Source organism: Mobula hypostoma, chromosome 2 (assembly GCF_963921235.1).
Source record: "Mobula hypostoma chromosome 2, sMobHyp1.1, whole genome shotgun sequence".
NCBI classification, from domain to species: Eukaryota; Metazoa; Chordata; class Chondrichthyes; order Myliobatiformes; family Myliobatidae; genus Mobula; species Mobula hypostoma.
Window position 1 is genome coordinate 160,589,924 of NC_086098.1, and position 18,176 is coordinate 160,608,099.

The window sequence follows — 18,176 nt, forward strand, 5'->3', positions numbered from 1 at the left end:
CACACCGGAGGAATATTGTATTATTTCTTAATGCATGCATTACTAAATGACAATAAAAGAGGACTGCGTGTCCTCATAATCTAATCTAATAGGGTGAGGTTATAAATCAATACTCAGAACAGTTGAAATTATATCAAAGATATCTTTCCAGTATCTTTTCAAAAAAGGACTTAACCAGAACACATGAGTTAATGAAGCTATCTCAGAGTGACATCTATCACATACAGGATTTATATGGGAGTAATAACAAGCTAATTTATCCTTAGACATATGTACTACTTACTGTATGAACGCATGTTTAGCACGTATAGAAGATGAGTTAACTAATTGAAGAATTTTTTCCCATTTTTCAATAGGTAAAGTAAGCTTAAGTTCCCTTTCTCAACCAATCATTCTTATTTTTATTAGATACATCTGGACGTATTTTCATAATTATATTAAAATAGTTGCTATTACACCTTTCTGAAAAGGATTTAAATCTAAAATTTTTTCCAAAATATCCAATGGATATAGAGTCGGGAAGGTATGAAAAACAGTATTTAAAAAGTTTCTGATCTGTAAATATCTAAAGAAATGGGATCTAGGCAAATTATATTTATTAGATAATTATTCAAAGGAAATGAAACAATTATCCAAAAATAGATCACAAAATCATAATATACCTTTGGTTTTCCAAGCCAAATAGGCTTGATCCATAATAGAGGGTTGAAAACAAAAATTCAAATCAGGATTGTGCGTGGCACCCTACTTGACAAATAACAGACATCACCACCTGAGAGCTGCGTCGCGCCGCCATCTTCTCCTCTCCTCCAATTTCTTCCATAATATTAGTTGAAAAGAAGAAATCAATCTATTCCTTGATAAATTTAACAAAATCCGAGTCTTGAAGCAGATTGGAATTAAACCACCATTATCTAGTACTAGGAAATGTATCCATTAACTTGATAGAAAGTTTCATTGGAGCATGATCAGAAATGGCAATAATGTCATAGTTACAGTCAATCACAGATGGAATTAAACGAGAGTCAATAAAAAAGCAGTCAATTCCATAATAAGAATGATAAACATGTGAGAAGAATGTGAAAACTCTATCCTTAGGGTGCAGAAATCTCCAAATTTCTGAAATTCTAGAACTGATCATAAAAGAATTGATAAGAGTAGCCAACTTATTCAGTAAAGCCTGACTAGATATGGATCTATTCATCAAGGGATTTAAACAACAATTAAAATCACCACCCATTATCAACATATACTCATTTAAATTAGGAAAATAAGTAAATAAATGCTTAAAAATTTGGGATCGTCCATGTTTGGAGCATAGACATTAACCATAACAACTTTTTTATTAAAAAGTAACCCAGTAATCAACAAAAATCTGCCTTTCCGATCTGAAACGATGTTATGATGGACAAATGTAATTGAGGAATCTATAAAAATTGAAACTCCTTTTACTTTGGCCTGAGAATTCAGATGATACTGTTATTCCTTCCAAAACCTAAAAAAACGTTGATTATCCTCTTTCCTCACGAGTTTCTTGTGCAAAAATAATATGAGCATTCAGTTTTTGGAATACTTTAAAAATCTTTTTCCGTTTAATCGGATGGTTTAAACCATTTGTATTCCAAGGCACAAAATTAATAATCTGAGCCATATTTTCCTTGAAGCAACCCTTTGGTATATAAAGAGTTAACCATAATGTAAACTCATGAAATCAGAAGAGGAACAAAAATTCAGAAAGGAACCGGAAGTCACGACACTGCAGGCATTTTTGTAATTCTAAGTCAGCCCAATTGAAAAAACTAATAGCCACAATCCTCCCACCCTCCACCTACAAAGACCCAAAACTAAGCCAGAAACAGGCCAGAGAATAAACTAACACTAAACATAAAAGAATTGTGGGAGGTCCTGGAGACTCTCGGCCTCCCGGACGATGACATCTGCACCAGGTACATCGAGCTGCAGCTCCTGAGAGACCGTGTTAGGGAACTGGAGCTGCAGCTTGATGACCTTCGTGTGGTCAGGGAGAGTGAGGAGCTGCTAGAGAAGAGCTATAGGCAGGTAGTCACACCGGGGCCTCGGGAGATAGAGAAGTGGGTAACAGTCAGGAGAGGGAAGGGCAAAAAGCAGGTACTAGGGAGTACCCCGGTGGCTGTCCCCTTAACAATAAGTATTCCTGCTTGAGTACTGTTGGGGGGAGGGGGAACGGCCTACCTGGGGGAAACAACAGCGGCTACGCCTCTGGCACAGAGTCTGGCCCTGTGGCTCAGAAGGGTAGGGAAAGGAAGACAATGGCAGCAGTGCTAGGAGACTCTATAGTTAGGGGGTCAGATAGGCGATTCTGTGGACGTAGGAAAGAAACGCAGATGGTAGTTTGCCTCCCAGGTGCCAGGGTCCGGGATGTTTCTGATCGCGTCCATGATATCCTGGAAGGGAAGGAGGTCCTGAAAACAGACTACAGGGAGTTAGGAAAGAAGTTGAGAAGCAGGACCTCAAAGGTAGTAATCTCAGGATTACTGCCTGTGCCACGTGACAGTAAGAATAGGAATAGAACGAGGTGGAGGATAAATGCGTGGCTGAGACATTGGAACAGGGGGCAGGGATTCAGTTTTCTGGATCATTGGGACCTCTTCTGGGGCAGGTGTGACCTGTACAAAAAGGACGGGTAGCACTTGAATCCCAGGGGGACCAATATACTGGCGGGAAGGTTTGCTAAGGCTATTGGGGAGAGTTTAAACTAGAATTGCTGGGGCTGGGAACCGAACTGAAGTGAAGGAGGAAAGGGAAGTTGGCTCACAAATAGAGAAAGCTTGGAGATAGCGCGAAAGGGAGGATAGGCTGGTGATAGAGAAGGGATGTGCTCAGTCTGATAGCTTGAGATGTGTCTATTTTAATGCGAGGAGTATCATGAATAAGGCGAATGAGCTTAGAGCATGGATCAGGACTTGGTGCTATGATGTTGTGGCCAGTACAGAGACTTGGATGGTGCAGGGGCAGGAATGGCTACTTCAAGTGCCAGGCTTTAGATGTTTCAGAAAGAATAGGGAGGGAGGCAAAAGAGGTGGGGGCATGGCACTGTTGATCAGAGATAGTGTCATGGCTAAAGAAAAGGAGGAAGTCATAGAGGGATTGTCTAGAGTTTCTGTGGGTGGAAGTTAGGAACAGGAAGGAGTCAATAACTCTACTGGGCGTTTTTTATAAGACCACCCAATAGTAACAGGGACATCGAAGAGCAGATAGGGAGACAGATTCTAGACAGGAGTAATAACAACAGGGTTGTTGTGGTGGGAGATTTTAATTTCCCAAATATTGATTGGCATTTCCCTGGATTGAGGGGTTTAGATGGGGTAGAGTTTGTTAGGTGTGTTCAGGAAGGTTTCTTGACACAATATGTAGAGAAGCCTCCAAGGGGAGAGGCTGTACTTGATGTGGTATTGAGAAATGAACCTGGTCAGGTGTCAGGTCTCTCAGAGGGAGAGCATTTTGGAGATAGTGATCACAATTCTATCTCCTTTACCATAGCATTGGAGAGGGACAAGTTAGGGAAACATTTAATTGGAGTAAGGGGAAATATGAGGCTATCAGGCAGGAACTCGGAAGCATAAATTCGAAACAGATGTTCTCAGGGAAACGTATAGAAGAAATGTGGCAAATGTTCAGGGGATATTTGCGTAGCGTTCTGAGTAGGTACATTCCAATGAGACATGGAAAGGATGGTAGGGTACAAGATCAGTTTTGTACAAAGGCTGTTGTAAATCTAGTCAAGAAGAAGAGCTTACGAAAGGTTCAAAAAACTAGGTAATGATAGTAATCTAGAAGATTATGGGCTGAGGGCAGGTCGGTGGGACTAGGATAGGGTAAGAGTTCGGCACGGACTAGAAGGGCCAAGATGGCCTGTTTCCATGCTGTAATTGTTATATGGTTATGTTATAAGGCTAGCAGGAAGGAGCTTAAGAATGAAATTAGGAGAGCCAGGAGGGGCTATGGGAAAGCATTGGTGGACAGGATTAAGGAAAACCCCATGGCATTCGACAAGTATGTGAAGAGCAAGAGGATAAGACATGAGAGAATAGGACCAATCAAGTGTGACAGTTGAAAAATGTGTATGGAACAGGAGGAAATAGCAGAGGTACTTAATGAATACTTTGCTTCACTACGGAAAAGGATCTTGGCGACTGTAGGGATGACCTGCAGTGGACTGAAAAGCTTGAGAATGTAGATATTAAGGAAGAAGATGTGCTGGAGCTTTTGGAAAGCATCAAGTTGGATAAGTCACCAGGACCAGATGGGATATACCCCAGGCAACTGTGGGAAGCGAGGGAGGAGAATGCTGAGCCTCTGGCAATGATCTTTGAGGACGGGAAAGGTTCCGGAGGATTGGAGGGCCGTGGATGTTGTTCCATTGTTCAAGAAAGGGAGTAGAGATAGCCCACGAAATTATAGACCAGTGAGTCTTACTTCAGTGGTTGGTAAATTGATGGAGATAGATCCTGAGAGGCAGGATTCATGAACATTTGGAGAGGTATAATATGATTAGGAATAGTCAGCATGGCTTTTTGTCAAAGGCAGGTCGTGCCTTACGAGCCTCATTGAATTTTTTGAGATGTGACTAAATGCATTGATGAAGGTAGAGCCGTAGATGTAGTGTATATGGATTTCAGCAAGGCATTTGATAAGGTACCCCATGCAAGGCTTATTGAGAAAGTAAGGGGGCGTGGGATCCAAGGGGACATTGCTTTGTGGATCCAGAACTGGCTTGGTCACAGAAGGCAAAGAGTGGTTGTGGACGGGTCATATTCTGCATGGTGGCTGGTGACCAGTGGTGTGTCTCAGGGATCTGTTCTGGGATCCCTACTCTTTGTGATTTTTATAAATGACCTGGATGAGGAAGTGGAGGGATGGGTTAGTAAATTTGCTGATGATACAAAGGTTGGGGGTGTTGTGGATAGTGTGGAGGGCTGTCAGAGGTTACAGCGGGACATTGATGGGATGCAAAACTGGACTGAGAAGTGGCAGATGGAGTTCAACCCAGATAAGTGTGAGGTGGTTCATTTTAGTAGGTCAAATATGATGGCAGAATATAGCATTAATGGTAAGACTCTTGGCAGTGTGGAAGATCAGAGGGATCTTGTGGTCCGAGTCCAGAGGACACTCAAAGCTGCTACGCAGGTTGACTCTGTGGTTAAGAAGGCATACAGTGCATTGGCCTTCATGAATCGTGGGATTGAGTTTAAGAGCCGAGAGATAATGTTGCAGCTACATAGGATCCTGGTCAGACCCCACCGGGAGTACCTGTTCAATTCTTGTCGCCTCACTACAGGAAGGACGTGGAAACTATCGAAAGGGTGCAAAGAAGATTTACAAGGATGTTTCCTTGATTGGGGAGTATGCCTTATGAGAATAGGTTGAGTGAACTCGGTCTTTTTTCCTTGGAGAGACAGAGGATGAGAGGTGACTTGATAGAGGTGTACAAGATAATGAGAGGCATTGATCATATGGATAGTCAGAGGCTTTTCCCCAGGGCTGAAATGGCTAGCACGAGAGGCATACTTTTAAGGTACATAGAAACATAGAAAATAGGTGCAGGAGTAGGCCATTCAGCCCTTCGAGCCTGCACCGCCATTTATTATGATCATGGCTGATCATCCAACTCAGAACCCTGCACCAGCCTTCCCTCCATACCCCCTGATCCCCGTAGCCACAAGGGCCATATCTAACTCCCTCTTAAATATAGCCAATGAACTGGCCTCAACTGTTTCCTGTGGCAGAGAATTCCACAGATTCACCACTCTCTGTGTGAAGAAGTTTTTCCTCATCTCAGTCCTAAAATGCTTCCCCCTTATCCTCAAACTGTGACCCCTCGTTCTGGACTTCCCCAACATCGGGAACAATCTTCCTGCATCTAGCCTGTCCAATCCCTTTAGGATTTTATACGTTTCAATCAGATCCTCCTCAATCTTCTAAATTCCAACGAGTACAAGCCTAGTTCATCCAGTCTTTCTTCATATGAAAGTCCTGCCATCCCAGGAATCAATCTGGTGAACCTTCTTTGTACTCCCTCTATGGCAAAGATGTCTTTCCTCAGATTAGGGGACCAAAACTGCACACAATACTCCAGGTGTGGTCTCACCAAGGCCCTGTACAACTGCAGTAGTACCTCCCTGCTCCTGTACTCGAATCCTCTCGCTATAAATGCCAGCATACCATTCGCCTTTTTCACTGCCTGCTGTACCTGCATGCCCACTTTCAATGACTGGTGTATAATGACACCCAGGTCTCGTTGCACCTCCCCTTTTCCTAATCGGCCACCATTCAGATAATAATCTGTTTTCCTATTTTTGCCACCAAAGTGGATAACTTCACATTTATCCACATTAAATTGCATCTGCCATCAATTTGCCCACTCACCCAACCTATCCAAGCCACCCTGCATCCTCTTAGCATCCTCCTCACTGCTAACACTGCCACCCAGCTTCGTGTCATCCGCAAACTTGGAGATGCTGCATTTAATTCCCTCATCCAAGTCATTAATATATATTGTAAACAACTGGGGTCCCAGCACTGAGCCTTGCGGTACCCCACTAGTCACTGCCTGCCATTCTGGAAGAAGGTACAGAGGAGATGTCAGAGGCAGGTTTTTTATGCACAGATTGGGGAGTGTGTGGAATGGGCTGCCGGCGGTGGTGGTGGAGGCCGAAACGATAGGGTCTTTTAAGAGACTCCTGGATGGTTACATGGAGCTTGGAAAAAAAGAGGGTTATGGGTAAAGCCTAGGTAGTTCTAAGGTGGGAACATGTTTGGTACAGCATTGTGGGCCGAAGGGCCTGTATTGTGCTGTATGTTTTCTATATTTTTATGTTTCATGCACAAACTGCAAATGTTAAGCAGCAGTTGGCTGCAGCTGGTTAAGAAATGGCATTCTGGACTTAACTCTGGAGCATATGGACAGCAATGATAACTATGTTAGACTATTGCTTGTTGACTACAGTTCATTCTTCAAGAGCATAATTCCGAGTAAATCCATCTCCAAACTCTTAAACCTAAGTATCAACATCTCACTCTGCTACTGCATCCCTGATATATTGACCAACATACCAGAATTAGAAAGGATAGGCAGAAACACCTCCATCATGATTATTCTCAACACTGGCACCACACAAGGTTGCGTCCTTTTGGTCCCCTACTCTATTCCCTAAACAATCACAAGCGCATGCCAAGATTCTGCTCTAACTCCATACTATGCCGTATCTCAAATAATGATGAGTCAGAGTACAGGAAGGAGATAGAGACACCAGTGACATGGTGTCATGGCAACAACTTTTTCCTCAATGTTAATAAAAGAGCTGGCCATTGGCTTCATGAAGGAGGGCCTTGCACATGCTCCTGTCTATATCAATGGTGTTGAGGTCAACAGGGTTCAGAACTTCAAATTTCTAGGTGTGAACATCACTGATAACATGTCCCGATCCAAGCACACTGATGCCCTGGCTAAAAAAGCATACCAGCATTTCCACCTCCTCAGGAGGCTAAAGAAATTTTGCATATCTCCTTTGACCCTTATTAAGTTTTATCAATGCACGATAGACAGTATTCTACCTGGATGCATCATGGTTTGGTATGGCAGTCCTCTCCTATAAGAAGGGTGGGAGATAGCAGAAAGGAAACTATAGACCTCTTAGCTTGACATCAGTGGTTGGTAAGTTGTTGGAATTGATTGTTAGGGATGAGATTATGGAATACCTGGAGGCACATGACAAGATAGGCCAAAGGCAGCATGGTTTCCTGAAAGGAAAATCCTGCCTGGCTAACTTACAGCAATTTTTTGAGGAAATTACAAGCAGGGTAGACAAAGGAGATGCAGTAGATGTGGTGTACTTGGATTTTCAGAAGGCCGCACATGAGGCTGTTTAACAAGATAAGAGTCCATGGAATTACAGGGAAGTTACTAGCATGGGTGGAGCATTGGCTGTTAGGCAGAAAACAGAGAGTGGGAATAAAGGGATCGTATTCTGGCTGGCTGCCGGTTACCAGTGGAGTTCCACAGGGGTTGGTGTTGGGACCGCTGCTTTTTACGATGTATGCCAATGATTTGGACTACAGTATTAATGGATTTGTGGCTAAATTTGCTGATGATATAAAGATAGTTGAGGAGACAGAGTGTCTGCAGAGAGACTTAGATAGTTTAGGGGAATGGGCAAAGAAGTGGCAAATGAAATACAATGTTGGAAAGTATATGGTCATGCACTATGGTGGAAGAAACAAATGGGCATACTATTATTTAGATGGGGAGAGAATTTAAAATGCAGAGATGCAAAGGGAATTGGGAGTTCTTGTGTAAGATACCCTAAGGTTAACGTCCAAGTTGAGTCGGTGGTGAAGAAGGCGAATGCAATGCTGGCATTCATTTCTAGAGGTATAGAATATGAGAGCAGGGATGTGATGTTGAGGCTCTATAAGGCACTCGTGAGACCACACTTGGAGTATTGTGTGCAGTTTTGGGCTTCCTATTTTAGAAAGGTCATATTGACATTGGAGGGGGTTCAGAGAAGATCCATGAGAATGATTCCAGGAATGAAAGGGTTACCATATGAGAAACGTCTGGCAGCTCTTGGGCTGTATTCCCCGGAGTTCAGGAAAATGAGGGGGAATCTCATAGAAACATTCTGCATGTTAAAAGGCCTGAACAGATTAGATATGGCAAAGTTATTTCCCATGGTGGAGGAGCCTAGGACAAGAAGGCACGACTTCAGGATTGAAGGACGTCCATTTAGAACAGAGATGCGGGGAAATTACTATTGTCAGAGGGTGGTAAATCTGTGGAATTTGTTGCCATGACTGGCTGTGGAGGCCAAGTGATTGGGTGCATTTAAGGCAGAGATAGACAGATTCTTGATTAGCCAGGGCATCAAAGGGTATGGGGAGAAGGCAAGGGATTGGGGATGGCTGGAAGAATTGGATCAGCCCATGACTGAATGGCGGAGCAGACTCGAGGGGCTGATGGCCTACTTCTGCTCCTATATCTTATGGTCTACAAGAAACTACAGAGCTATACACAACTCAGCATACACAGACACCAATAACCACACCCCACCTCCCGACCCCAATTCCATGGACTTTGTCTACACTTATAATGGCCTTGGTAAAGTAGCCAGCATAATAAAATATCCCACTCACCCTGGATATTCTCTCTTCTCCCCCTCCCCCACTGGGCAGAAGATATAAATGCGTGAAGGCATGGTCTCAAGGACAGCTATTCTTTTGTTAAAAGACTATTTAACGGCTCCCTACTAAGATAAAATAGACTCTTGACCTCACCATTTACCTCATTATGACCTTGCACTTTATTGTTTGCCTGCACCATAATTTTTCCTGTCGTTATCACACTTTATTCTGTATTCTGTTATCCCTTTACCTTGTACTACCTTAACGTACTGTTGTAAGGAAATGATCAGTATGGACGGCATGCAAAACAAAGTTTTTCTACAGTACTTTGGTACACGTGACAATAATAAACCAATTTACCAATTTATAGATAAAGCTAAAAGACACAAGCTTAGCTGAGGGGAAAAAGGTTTAGCATAGATATGAAGGAGCTTCTTCATCCAGAGCGTGGTAAGTACTGTACTTAGAATGCGTTGGGTGAAAGAGAGGTTGAAGTTTTGTTCCTAACAGCATTTTATTAAATGCCTGGACCAGCACTTGAATCACTGAGACATAGAAGGCCATGGGTCAAATGAACATGAGAACATAAGAAATAGGAGCAGGAGTTGGCCATCCGGCCCATCGAGCCGCACCATTCAATAAGATCATGGCTGATTTGTCTGTAAACTCAGCTCCATCGACCTGCCTTTTCCCTACAACCCTCAATTCCCCTACTATGTAAAAATCTATCCAACAGTATCTTAAATATCTTTAGTGAAGAAGCCTCAACTGCTTCCCTGGGCAGAGAATTCCATATATTCACCACTCTCTGGGAAAAACAGTTTCTCCCCATCTCCATCCTAAACCTGCTCCCCTGAATCTTGAGGCAATGTCCCCTAGTTCTAGTCTCACCTACTAATGGAAACAACTTTCCTACTTCTATCTTATCTACCCCTTTCAAAATTTTGTATGTTTCTATAAGATCCCCGCTCATTTTTCTGAATTCCAGAGAGTATAGTCCCAGGCAACTCAATCTCTCCTCATAGGTTAACCCCTTCGTCTCTGGAATCAACCTGGTTAACCTCCTCTGCACTGTTACCAAAGCCAGTATATCCTTCCTCAAGTACGGAGATCAGAACTGCACACAGTACTCCAGGTGCGGCCTCACCAGTACCCTGTATAGTTGCAGCATGACCGCCCTGCTCTTGAATTCAATCCCTCTGGCAATGAAGGCCAACGTTCGTTTGCCTTCTTAATAACCTGTTGTGCCTGCAAGCCAACTTCTTGCAATTCATGCACAAGCACTCCCAAGTCCCTCTGCACAACAGCATGCTGCAATCTTTCACCATTTAAATAATAACCTGCTCTTCTATTATTCCTTCCAAAGTGGATGATCTCGCATTTACTGACATTGTATTCTATCTGCCAGACCTTGGCCCACTCACTTAACCTATGTATGTCCCTCTGTAGACTCTCCACATCCTCTGAACAATTTACTTTTCCACTCAGTTTAGTGTCATCAGCAAATTTTGCTACGCTACACTCAGTCCCCTCTTCCAAATCATCAATGTAAGTGGTAAACAGCTGCGGGCCCAGTACCGACCCCTGCGGCACCCCACTCATCACAGACTGCCAACCAGAGAAACACCTATTTATACCAACTCTCTGCCTTCTATTGGTTAACCAATCCACTATCCATGCCAATACACTTCCTCTGACTCCATGCACCCATATCTTATTTATAAGTCTCTTGTGCGGCACCTTATCGAACACCTTCTGGAAATCCAAGTATATGACATCCACCTGTTCCCCTTGTGACGAAAAACCAAGTTATCAGAAGATTGATGCTAATGAGAGATAAGTGAGACAATGGAGAAACATTCAAAATGTTAATGAGAGAGGAGAGAGAGATAACGGAAAGAGACACCAGTCCGAGTATTGACAGACCGATTGCTTTGAACCTGAACTGTTTGAAGTTTGATGGACAAGCGATACCCCAGCAGGGGGATAAAAGGAACAGGTTCGTTAAGGCACGACACCACGAGATCACGAGATAATGAGACCCTGGAAAAGCAGTGTGCCCCCACAAGTTGGTAGGAGTTTGGAGGTCTGGTCGCGGGAACCGACCATAGACGCACAGGGTGAAAAGGGTACGATCGGTGGGAACCTGGTGTGTGTGTCCGCCCTTGCCTGGGTGCTGGGTTCACCGTGGAAGAATGGTCGTATCCGGAATGGAGGGGTCACAGTCGGTGACCACGGAAGACATAAAAGGGTTCGCCCGAAAGCTAACTGCGAAGAACAAAGGTCTGTCTGAATCAGATTTGCATATTATCTCTCTCTCTCTCCAATGGCACAACAGCAATTACTGTGAACTGTACTAAGCTGAACTGAACTCCGCATCACTTGAGACTGATCATTTTACCCCTAGACTGCAATAGAGCTTGTTTGATTCCTATTACCCTAGTTCTGTGTACATGTGTGTTTTATCATTGCTAACCTGTTGCATTTATATCCTTACGATTAGAGTACTGTGTTACTTATTTCTTTAATAAAACTTTCCTAGTTCCAGTAATCCAGACTCCAACTAAGTGGTCCATTTCTGCTGGTTTGGCAACCCAGTTACGGGGTACGTAACACCCTCTATCCACTGCACTCATTATGTCCTCAAAGAACTCCAGTAAGTTTGTCAAACAGAACCTGCCCTTTCTGAATCCATGCTGCATCTGTCTAATGGAACCACTCCTTTCGAAATGTTTCACTACTTCTTCCTTAATGACAGCTTCAGGCATTTTCCCGACTACAGATGTTAAGCTAACTGGCCTATAGTTGCCCATCTTTTGCCCACCTCCTTTTTTAAAAAGTGGTGCGACATTTGCTGTCTTCCAATCCGCCGGGACCTACCCAGAGTCTAGGGAGTTGATAAATGATTACCAACACGTCTACTATAACCTCCGTCAATTCCTTCAGCACTCTGGGATGCATCCCATCAGGCTGGAAGATGTAATGAATACGGAGGGTGCCCAGCAAAGAACCTGTACAAGTTTGGTCAAACGGTCCATTTGCAAGCTATATGATTTTATGACTTCTAAAGTAAATGCTGTTTGTTGTGGAACAGACAATCACTGACCTGCTTCCATTTTTGTATTGGCCATCAGCATTTGACGCAGGTGCTTCAGTAGCCCTGACCAGGTAAAGGAACTGAACTGCAAAGAAATGTCAGACATCTGTGGGATGTTCATCAAGCCGAGTAATTTATACTCTGGATGAGTTACCAAACTTTCCAGCAGATCACCTGCAGGCAGAAAATTGAAGAACGGTTGCTACCTTCAAGATAATAATTTATCAATAGTCACTACAGCAGGAGGACACCGAATCGATGCTGGCTGTCTGCTGATCGCTCTATTTCATAGTTAAAAGTAAATTTATTATCAAGTACTTTACAGATATGTTACCAAATATATCCCCAAGATTCATTTTCTTGCAGGCATACTCAATAAATCTATAATAGAATAATAATCATAACAAAATCAATGAAAGATCACTTTGGCGTTTAACCAGTGTGCACAAGAAAACAAACTGTGGAAAAATAGAATGATAGAAAGAGAATACTGAGAACATGAGGTGAAGAATGCTTGAAAGTGAGTCCATAGTTGTGAGAACATTTTAACGATGGGGCAAGAAAAGATGAGTGAAGTTATCGCCTTTGGTTTAAGAGCCTGATGGTTGAAGGGTAAAACCATTCTTGAGCCATGTTTCAATCCATAGCCTCCTCTTCTGCCAAGATGAGGCCACTGTCAGGGTGGAGAAGCAACACCTTATATTCAATGGATACCCTCCTACTGATGGCATGAATATCGATTACTCCTTCTGGTGAACAAATGCCCCCTCCCCTTCCATTCCTCACTCTGACCGTTCATATCTTCTCAATTGCCTATTACTTCCTCCGGGTCCCCTCCTCCTTCCCTTTCTTCTATTGTACACTCTCCTCTTCTATCAGATTCTTTTTTTGTCCAACCCTTGACCATTCCCACTCACCTGGCTTCACCTAGCACCTTCCAGGTAGCCTCTTTCCCCTCCCCCCACCTTTTCATTCAGGCATCTTTTCCCCTCCTCAGTCCTGAAGAAGGATCTCAGCCTGAAACGTCACTGTTTACTCTTTTCCAGATGCTTCTTGACCTGCTGACTTCCTCCAGCATTTTGTGTGTGTTCCTGAACCTGGTGGCGTGAGTCCATAAGACACAAGACCACAAGACAAAGGAGCAGAATTAGACCATTTAGCCCATTGAGTCTGCTCTGCCATTCTATCATGGCTGATCCCACATCCAACTCAACCCCATACACCTACCTTCTCGCCATAATCTTTGATGCCCTGACCAATCAGGAAACTATCAATTTTGGCTTTAAATATACTCATATTTTTGGCTCTACAGCTGTCTGTGGCAGAGCATTCCATAGATTCACTACTCTCTGGCTAAAAAAAAAAATCTCCTCCTTTCTTTGTTCTAAAGGGTCACCCCTCAATTTTGAGGTTGTGCTCTCCAGTTCTGGACACCCCCACCAAAAGAAACATCCTCTCCACATCCATCTTATCTAGTCCTTTCAACATCGGACAGGTTTCAATAAGATCCCCCAAAATTCTTCTAAGCTCCAGTGAGTACAGGCGCAAAGCTGCCAAATGCTCCTCATATATTAACCCCTTCATTCCCAAAGTCATCCTCGTGAACCTCCTTTCGGCTCTTTCCAATGACAACACATCCTGTCTGAGATATGGGACCCAAAACTGTTGACAATACTTGAAGTGTGGCCTGACTAGCCTCAGCATTAGCTCCTTGCTTTTTATAATCTATTTCCCCCAAAATGAGTGCCAATATTGCGTTTGCCTTCAGTAAGTGGCATCCATTGCCTCTCCTTTGACCACCCTGCTTTGTTACTTCCTTGAAGAACTCCAGCAGATTTGTCAGACAAGATTTCCCTTTACAGATTCACACTGATTATGACTTACTTTATCATTAATTCCAATTACCCTGAAACTTCATCCTTAACAATGGACTCCCAACACTTTCTCAACCAATGAGGTTAGCCTAACCGGCCTATAATTTCCTTTCTTTTGCCCTCCTCCCCTCTTAAAGAGTGGAGTGATATTTGCAATTTTCCATTCCTCCGGAACCATGCCAGAATCAGATGATTCTCAACAGGTCATAACCAAAGCATCTGCTATCTCTTCAGTAACCTCTTTCAGAATTCTTGGATGTAGTCCATCTGGTCCAGGTGACTTATCGACCTTATGACCTTATAGTTTAGACCTAGCACTTTTTCGTTTGTAGTAACAATGGCACTCACTCACTCACTCACGGACATCTGGGACACTGCTAGTGTCTTCAACAGTGAAGACTAATGCAAACTTCATCTGTCATTTCTTTGACCCCATTACTCAACCTACAAATTAACCTTCTAGGTATCCTGAACAAGTACTCCTGAGTCCCTTTTCACCTCTGATGTTTGAATTTTCTTCCCATTTACCTTTTACCAAAATGCATTATCATACGTTTCCCAACACTGTATTCCGTCTGCCACTTTCCCCCCATTCTTGCATTTGTCTAAGTCCTTCTACAATTGCATTGCTTCCTCAGCACCAACTTTGTATCATCTGCAAACTTTACCACAAAGCCAACAGTTCCATTATCTAAATCATTAACAAACTGTCCCAAAACTGACCCCTGAGGAACACCACAAGTCACTGCCAGCCAACCAGAAAAGGCCCCCTTTATTTCCACTTGATGCCTACTGCCTGTCAGCCATTCCTCTATCCATGCCAGAATCTATCCTGTAATGCCTTGGGATTTTATTTAGTTAAACAGCCTCATGCATGGTACCTTATTAAATGCCTTCTGAAAATCCAAGTAAATTAAAACCACTGCCTCTCTTTTATCCTGCCTGCTTGTTACTTCCTCGAAGAATAGTCATAGTCATACTTTATTGATCCCGGGGGAAATTGGTTTTCATTACAGTTGCTCCATAAATAATAAATAGTAATAAAACCATAAATAGTTAAATAGTAATATGTAAATTATGCCAGGAAATAAGTCCAGGACCAGCCTATTGGTTCAGGGTGTCTGACCCTCCAAGGGAGGAGTTGTAAAATTTGATGGCCACAGGCAGGAATGACTTCTAACAGATTTGTCAGGCAAGATTTTCCTTTATAGAAACTATAAACTACTTTGACTTATTTTATCATTAGTCTCCTCATTCTGCTCCCTGACACTCACGGACCTTTGGTCCTCAGCTAGTGTCTTCCAGAATGAAGACTGGTGCAAAGTACTAAAATCATAGAAACATAGAGAACCTACAGCACAATACAGGCCCTTTGGCCTGCAAAGCTGTGCCAAACATGTCCTTACCTTAGAAATTACCTAGGGTTACCCATAGCCCTCTATTTTTCTAAGCTCCATGTAGCCATCCAGGAGTCTCTTAAAAGACCCTATCGTATCTGCCTCCACCGCCGCCGCCGGCAGCCCATTCCACACACTCACCACTCTCTGCGTTAAAAAACTTACCCCTGACATCTCCTCTGTGCCTGCTTCCAAGCACCTTAAAACTGTGCCCCCTCATGCTAGCCATCTCAGCTCTGGATAAAAGCCTCTGACTATCGACACGATCAATGTCTCTCATCATCTTATACACCTCTATTAGGTCACCTCTCAGCCTCCGTCGCTCCAAGGAGAAAAGGCCGAGTTCACTCAACCTATTCTCATAAGGCATGCTCCCCAATCCAGGCAACATCCTTGTAAATCTCCTCTACACCCTTTCTTTTCAAATCTTTTTATTATTATTATTATCCAAAATTAACAAGAGTATATCAAAGTAGGCAACACTTACGATGTCTCAAGAAAAAAAACATTGTTTTAAAGATTGAAAAAAATCTCCTCTGCACCCTTTCTATGGTTTCCACCTACTTCCTGTAGTGAGGCAAACAGAACTGAACGCAGTACTCCAAGTGGAGTCTGACCAGGGTTCTATATAGCTGCATCATTACCTCTCGACTCTTAAACTCAATCCCATGATTGATGAAGGCCAATGCACCATATGCCTTCTTAACCACACAGTCAACCTGCGCAGCAGCTTTGAGTGTCCTACGGACTCAGACCCCGAAATCCCCCTGATCCTCCACACTGCCAAGAGCCTTACAATTAATACTATATTCTGCCATCATATTTGACCTACTAAAATGAACCACCTCACACTTCCCTGGGTTAAACTCCATCTGCCAATTCTCAGCCCAGTTTTGCATCCTATCAATGTCCAGCTGTAACCTCTGACAGCCCTCCACACTGTCCACAACACCCCCAACCTTTGTGTTATCAGTAAATTTACTAACCCATCCCTCCACTTCCTCATCCAGGTCACTTGCAAAAATCACAGAGTAGGGGTCCCAGAACAGATCCCTGAGGCACACCACTGGTCACTGGCCTCCATGCAGAATATGACCCATCTACAACCACTCTTTGCCTTCTGTGTGCAAGCCAGTTTTGGATCCACAAAGCAATGTCCCCTTGGATTCCATGCCTCCTTACTTTCTCAATAAGCCTTACATGGGGTACCTTATCAAATGCCTTGCTGAAATCTATATACACTACATCTACTGCTCTACCTTCATCAATGTGTTTAGTCACATCCTCAAAAAATTCAATGAGGCTCGTAAGCCTTTGAGAAAGCCATGCTGACTACAGGTGTCCCCTGCTTTTTGAACACTCGCTTTACGAAACCTCACTGTTACGAGAGCCCTACATTAGTTACCTGTTTTCGCTAACAGAAGGTGTTTTCACTGTTACGAAAAAAGGCAGTGTGCGAAGAAAAAGCAGCTGCTCTCCCCCGGATTCGGTACTGCATTCTCACCGGCCTTGCTTAAACACGTGCCTGTGAGCAGCCATTTGCAAGATGAGTTCTAAGGTATCGGAAAAGCCTGAAAGAACTTGTAAGGGTGTTACACTTAGCACAAAACTAGACATGATTAAGCGTTTCGATCGTGGTGAACGAAGTAAGGACAACGTGAGTTTGGCTTGTGGAAGTTGACGAAGATGATGTTGAAGAGGTTTTGGCATCCCATGACAGAAAACTGATAGATGAAGAGCTGATGCAATTGGAAGAGGAAAGGATAACAATCGAAACCAAATGTAGTAGCAAACGGACCTAAAGTGAAGTCATCCAGTAACTGAACGTGAAGCAACGGCATGAGATTTTCTCTGCAATGATAAAGTACGACTTTAATTTTGAAAGGGTACATTGGTTTAGGGCATATTTGCAGGATGGTTTGAGTGCCTACAAAGAACTGTATGATAGAAAAATGCACGAGGCTAAGAAGTCAAGCAAGCCTTCCACATCAGCCACAGCAGACGATGAACCTTCACCTTTGACATCGAGGCAGGCAGACATAGAAGATGACGACCTGCCTGCCCTGATGGAAACAGACGACACCTCAGTGTCCCACCACCCCAATCCCCGGGCCGCGGACAGATACCGATCCGCGAAGAATGCAGCGGTGGCCGGAACGCACCCAGCACATCTTTAAGAAAAAAGCCGAAATAAACAAGCTAATTAATTAGGTGCCGCACGGCACGTAAATGTCGGCCAGATCAGAGGTGATCGCCGATTGCGTCATAGCAGCACCTAATTAATTAGCTTATTTCAGCTTTTTTCTTAAAGATGTGTTGGGTGCGTCCCAGCTACCGCTGCATTCTCCGCGGCAATATGTCGGTCCGCAGCCCGGGGGTTGGGGTGGTGGGACACTTGGGTGTCACCTCATCGATCAGAGAAGAGGATGACCTGCCTGCCATGTCTGCCTGCCTTGATGTCGAAGGTCGAGATTCGTCGTCTGTTGTGGAAGGCTTGAAAAATGACAGTATGCTTGACTGCTTAGCCTCGTGCATTTTTCTATCATACAGTTCTTTGTAAGCACTCAAACCATCTTACAAATTTGCCCTAAACCTACGTACCCTTTGAAAATTAGTCGTACTTTATCATTGCAGTGAAAATCTCATGCA

General features: G+C 43.5%; 1 protein-coding gene across 4 annotated transcripts in view; it reads right to left on the reverse strand.

Moving 5' to 3' along the window:
- Positions 1-18,176, reverse strand: part of tubd1 (tubulin, delta 1) — a 64,007-nt gene that overhangs the window by 17,444 nt on the left and 28,387 nt on the right. For all 4 annotated transcript variants that reach the window (XR_010017055.1, XM_063040946.1, XM_063040945.1 and 1 more), the window contains one exon: positions 12,266-12,430. Coding sequence is in view for 3 of the 4 variants with exons in the window: in XM_063040946.1 (XP_062897016.1) it covers positions 12,266-12,430 (165 nt within the window). In the remaining variant the exon portion in view is untranslated. The remainder of the gene's footprint in view (positions 1-12,265; positions 12,431-18,176) is intronic.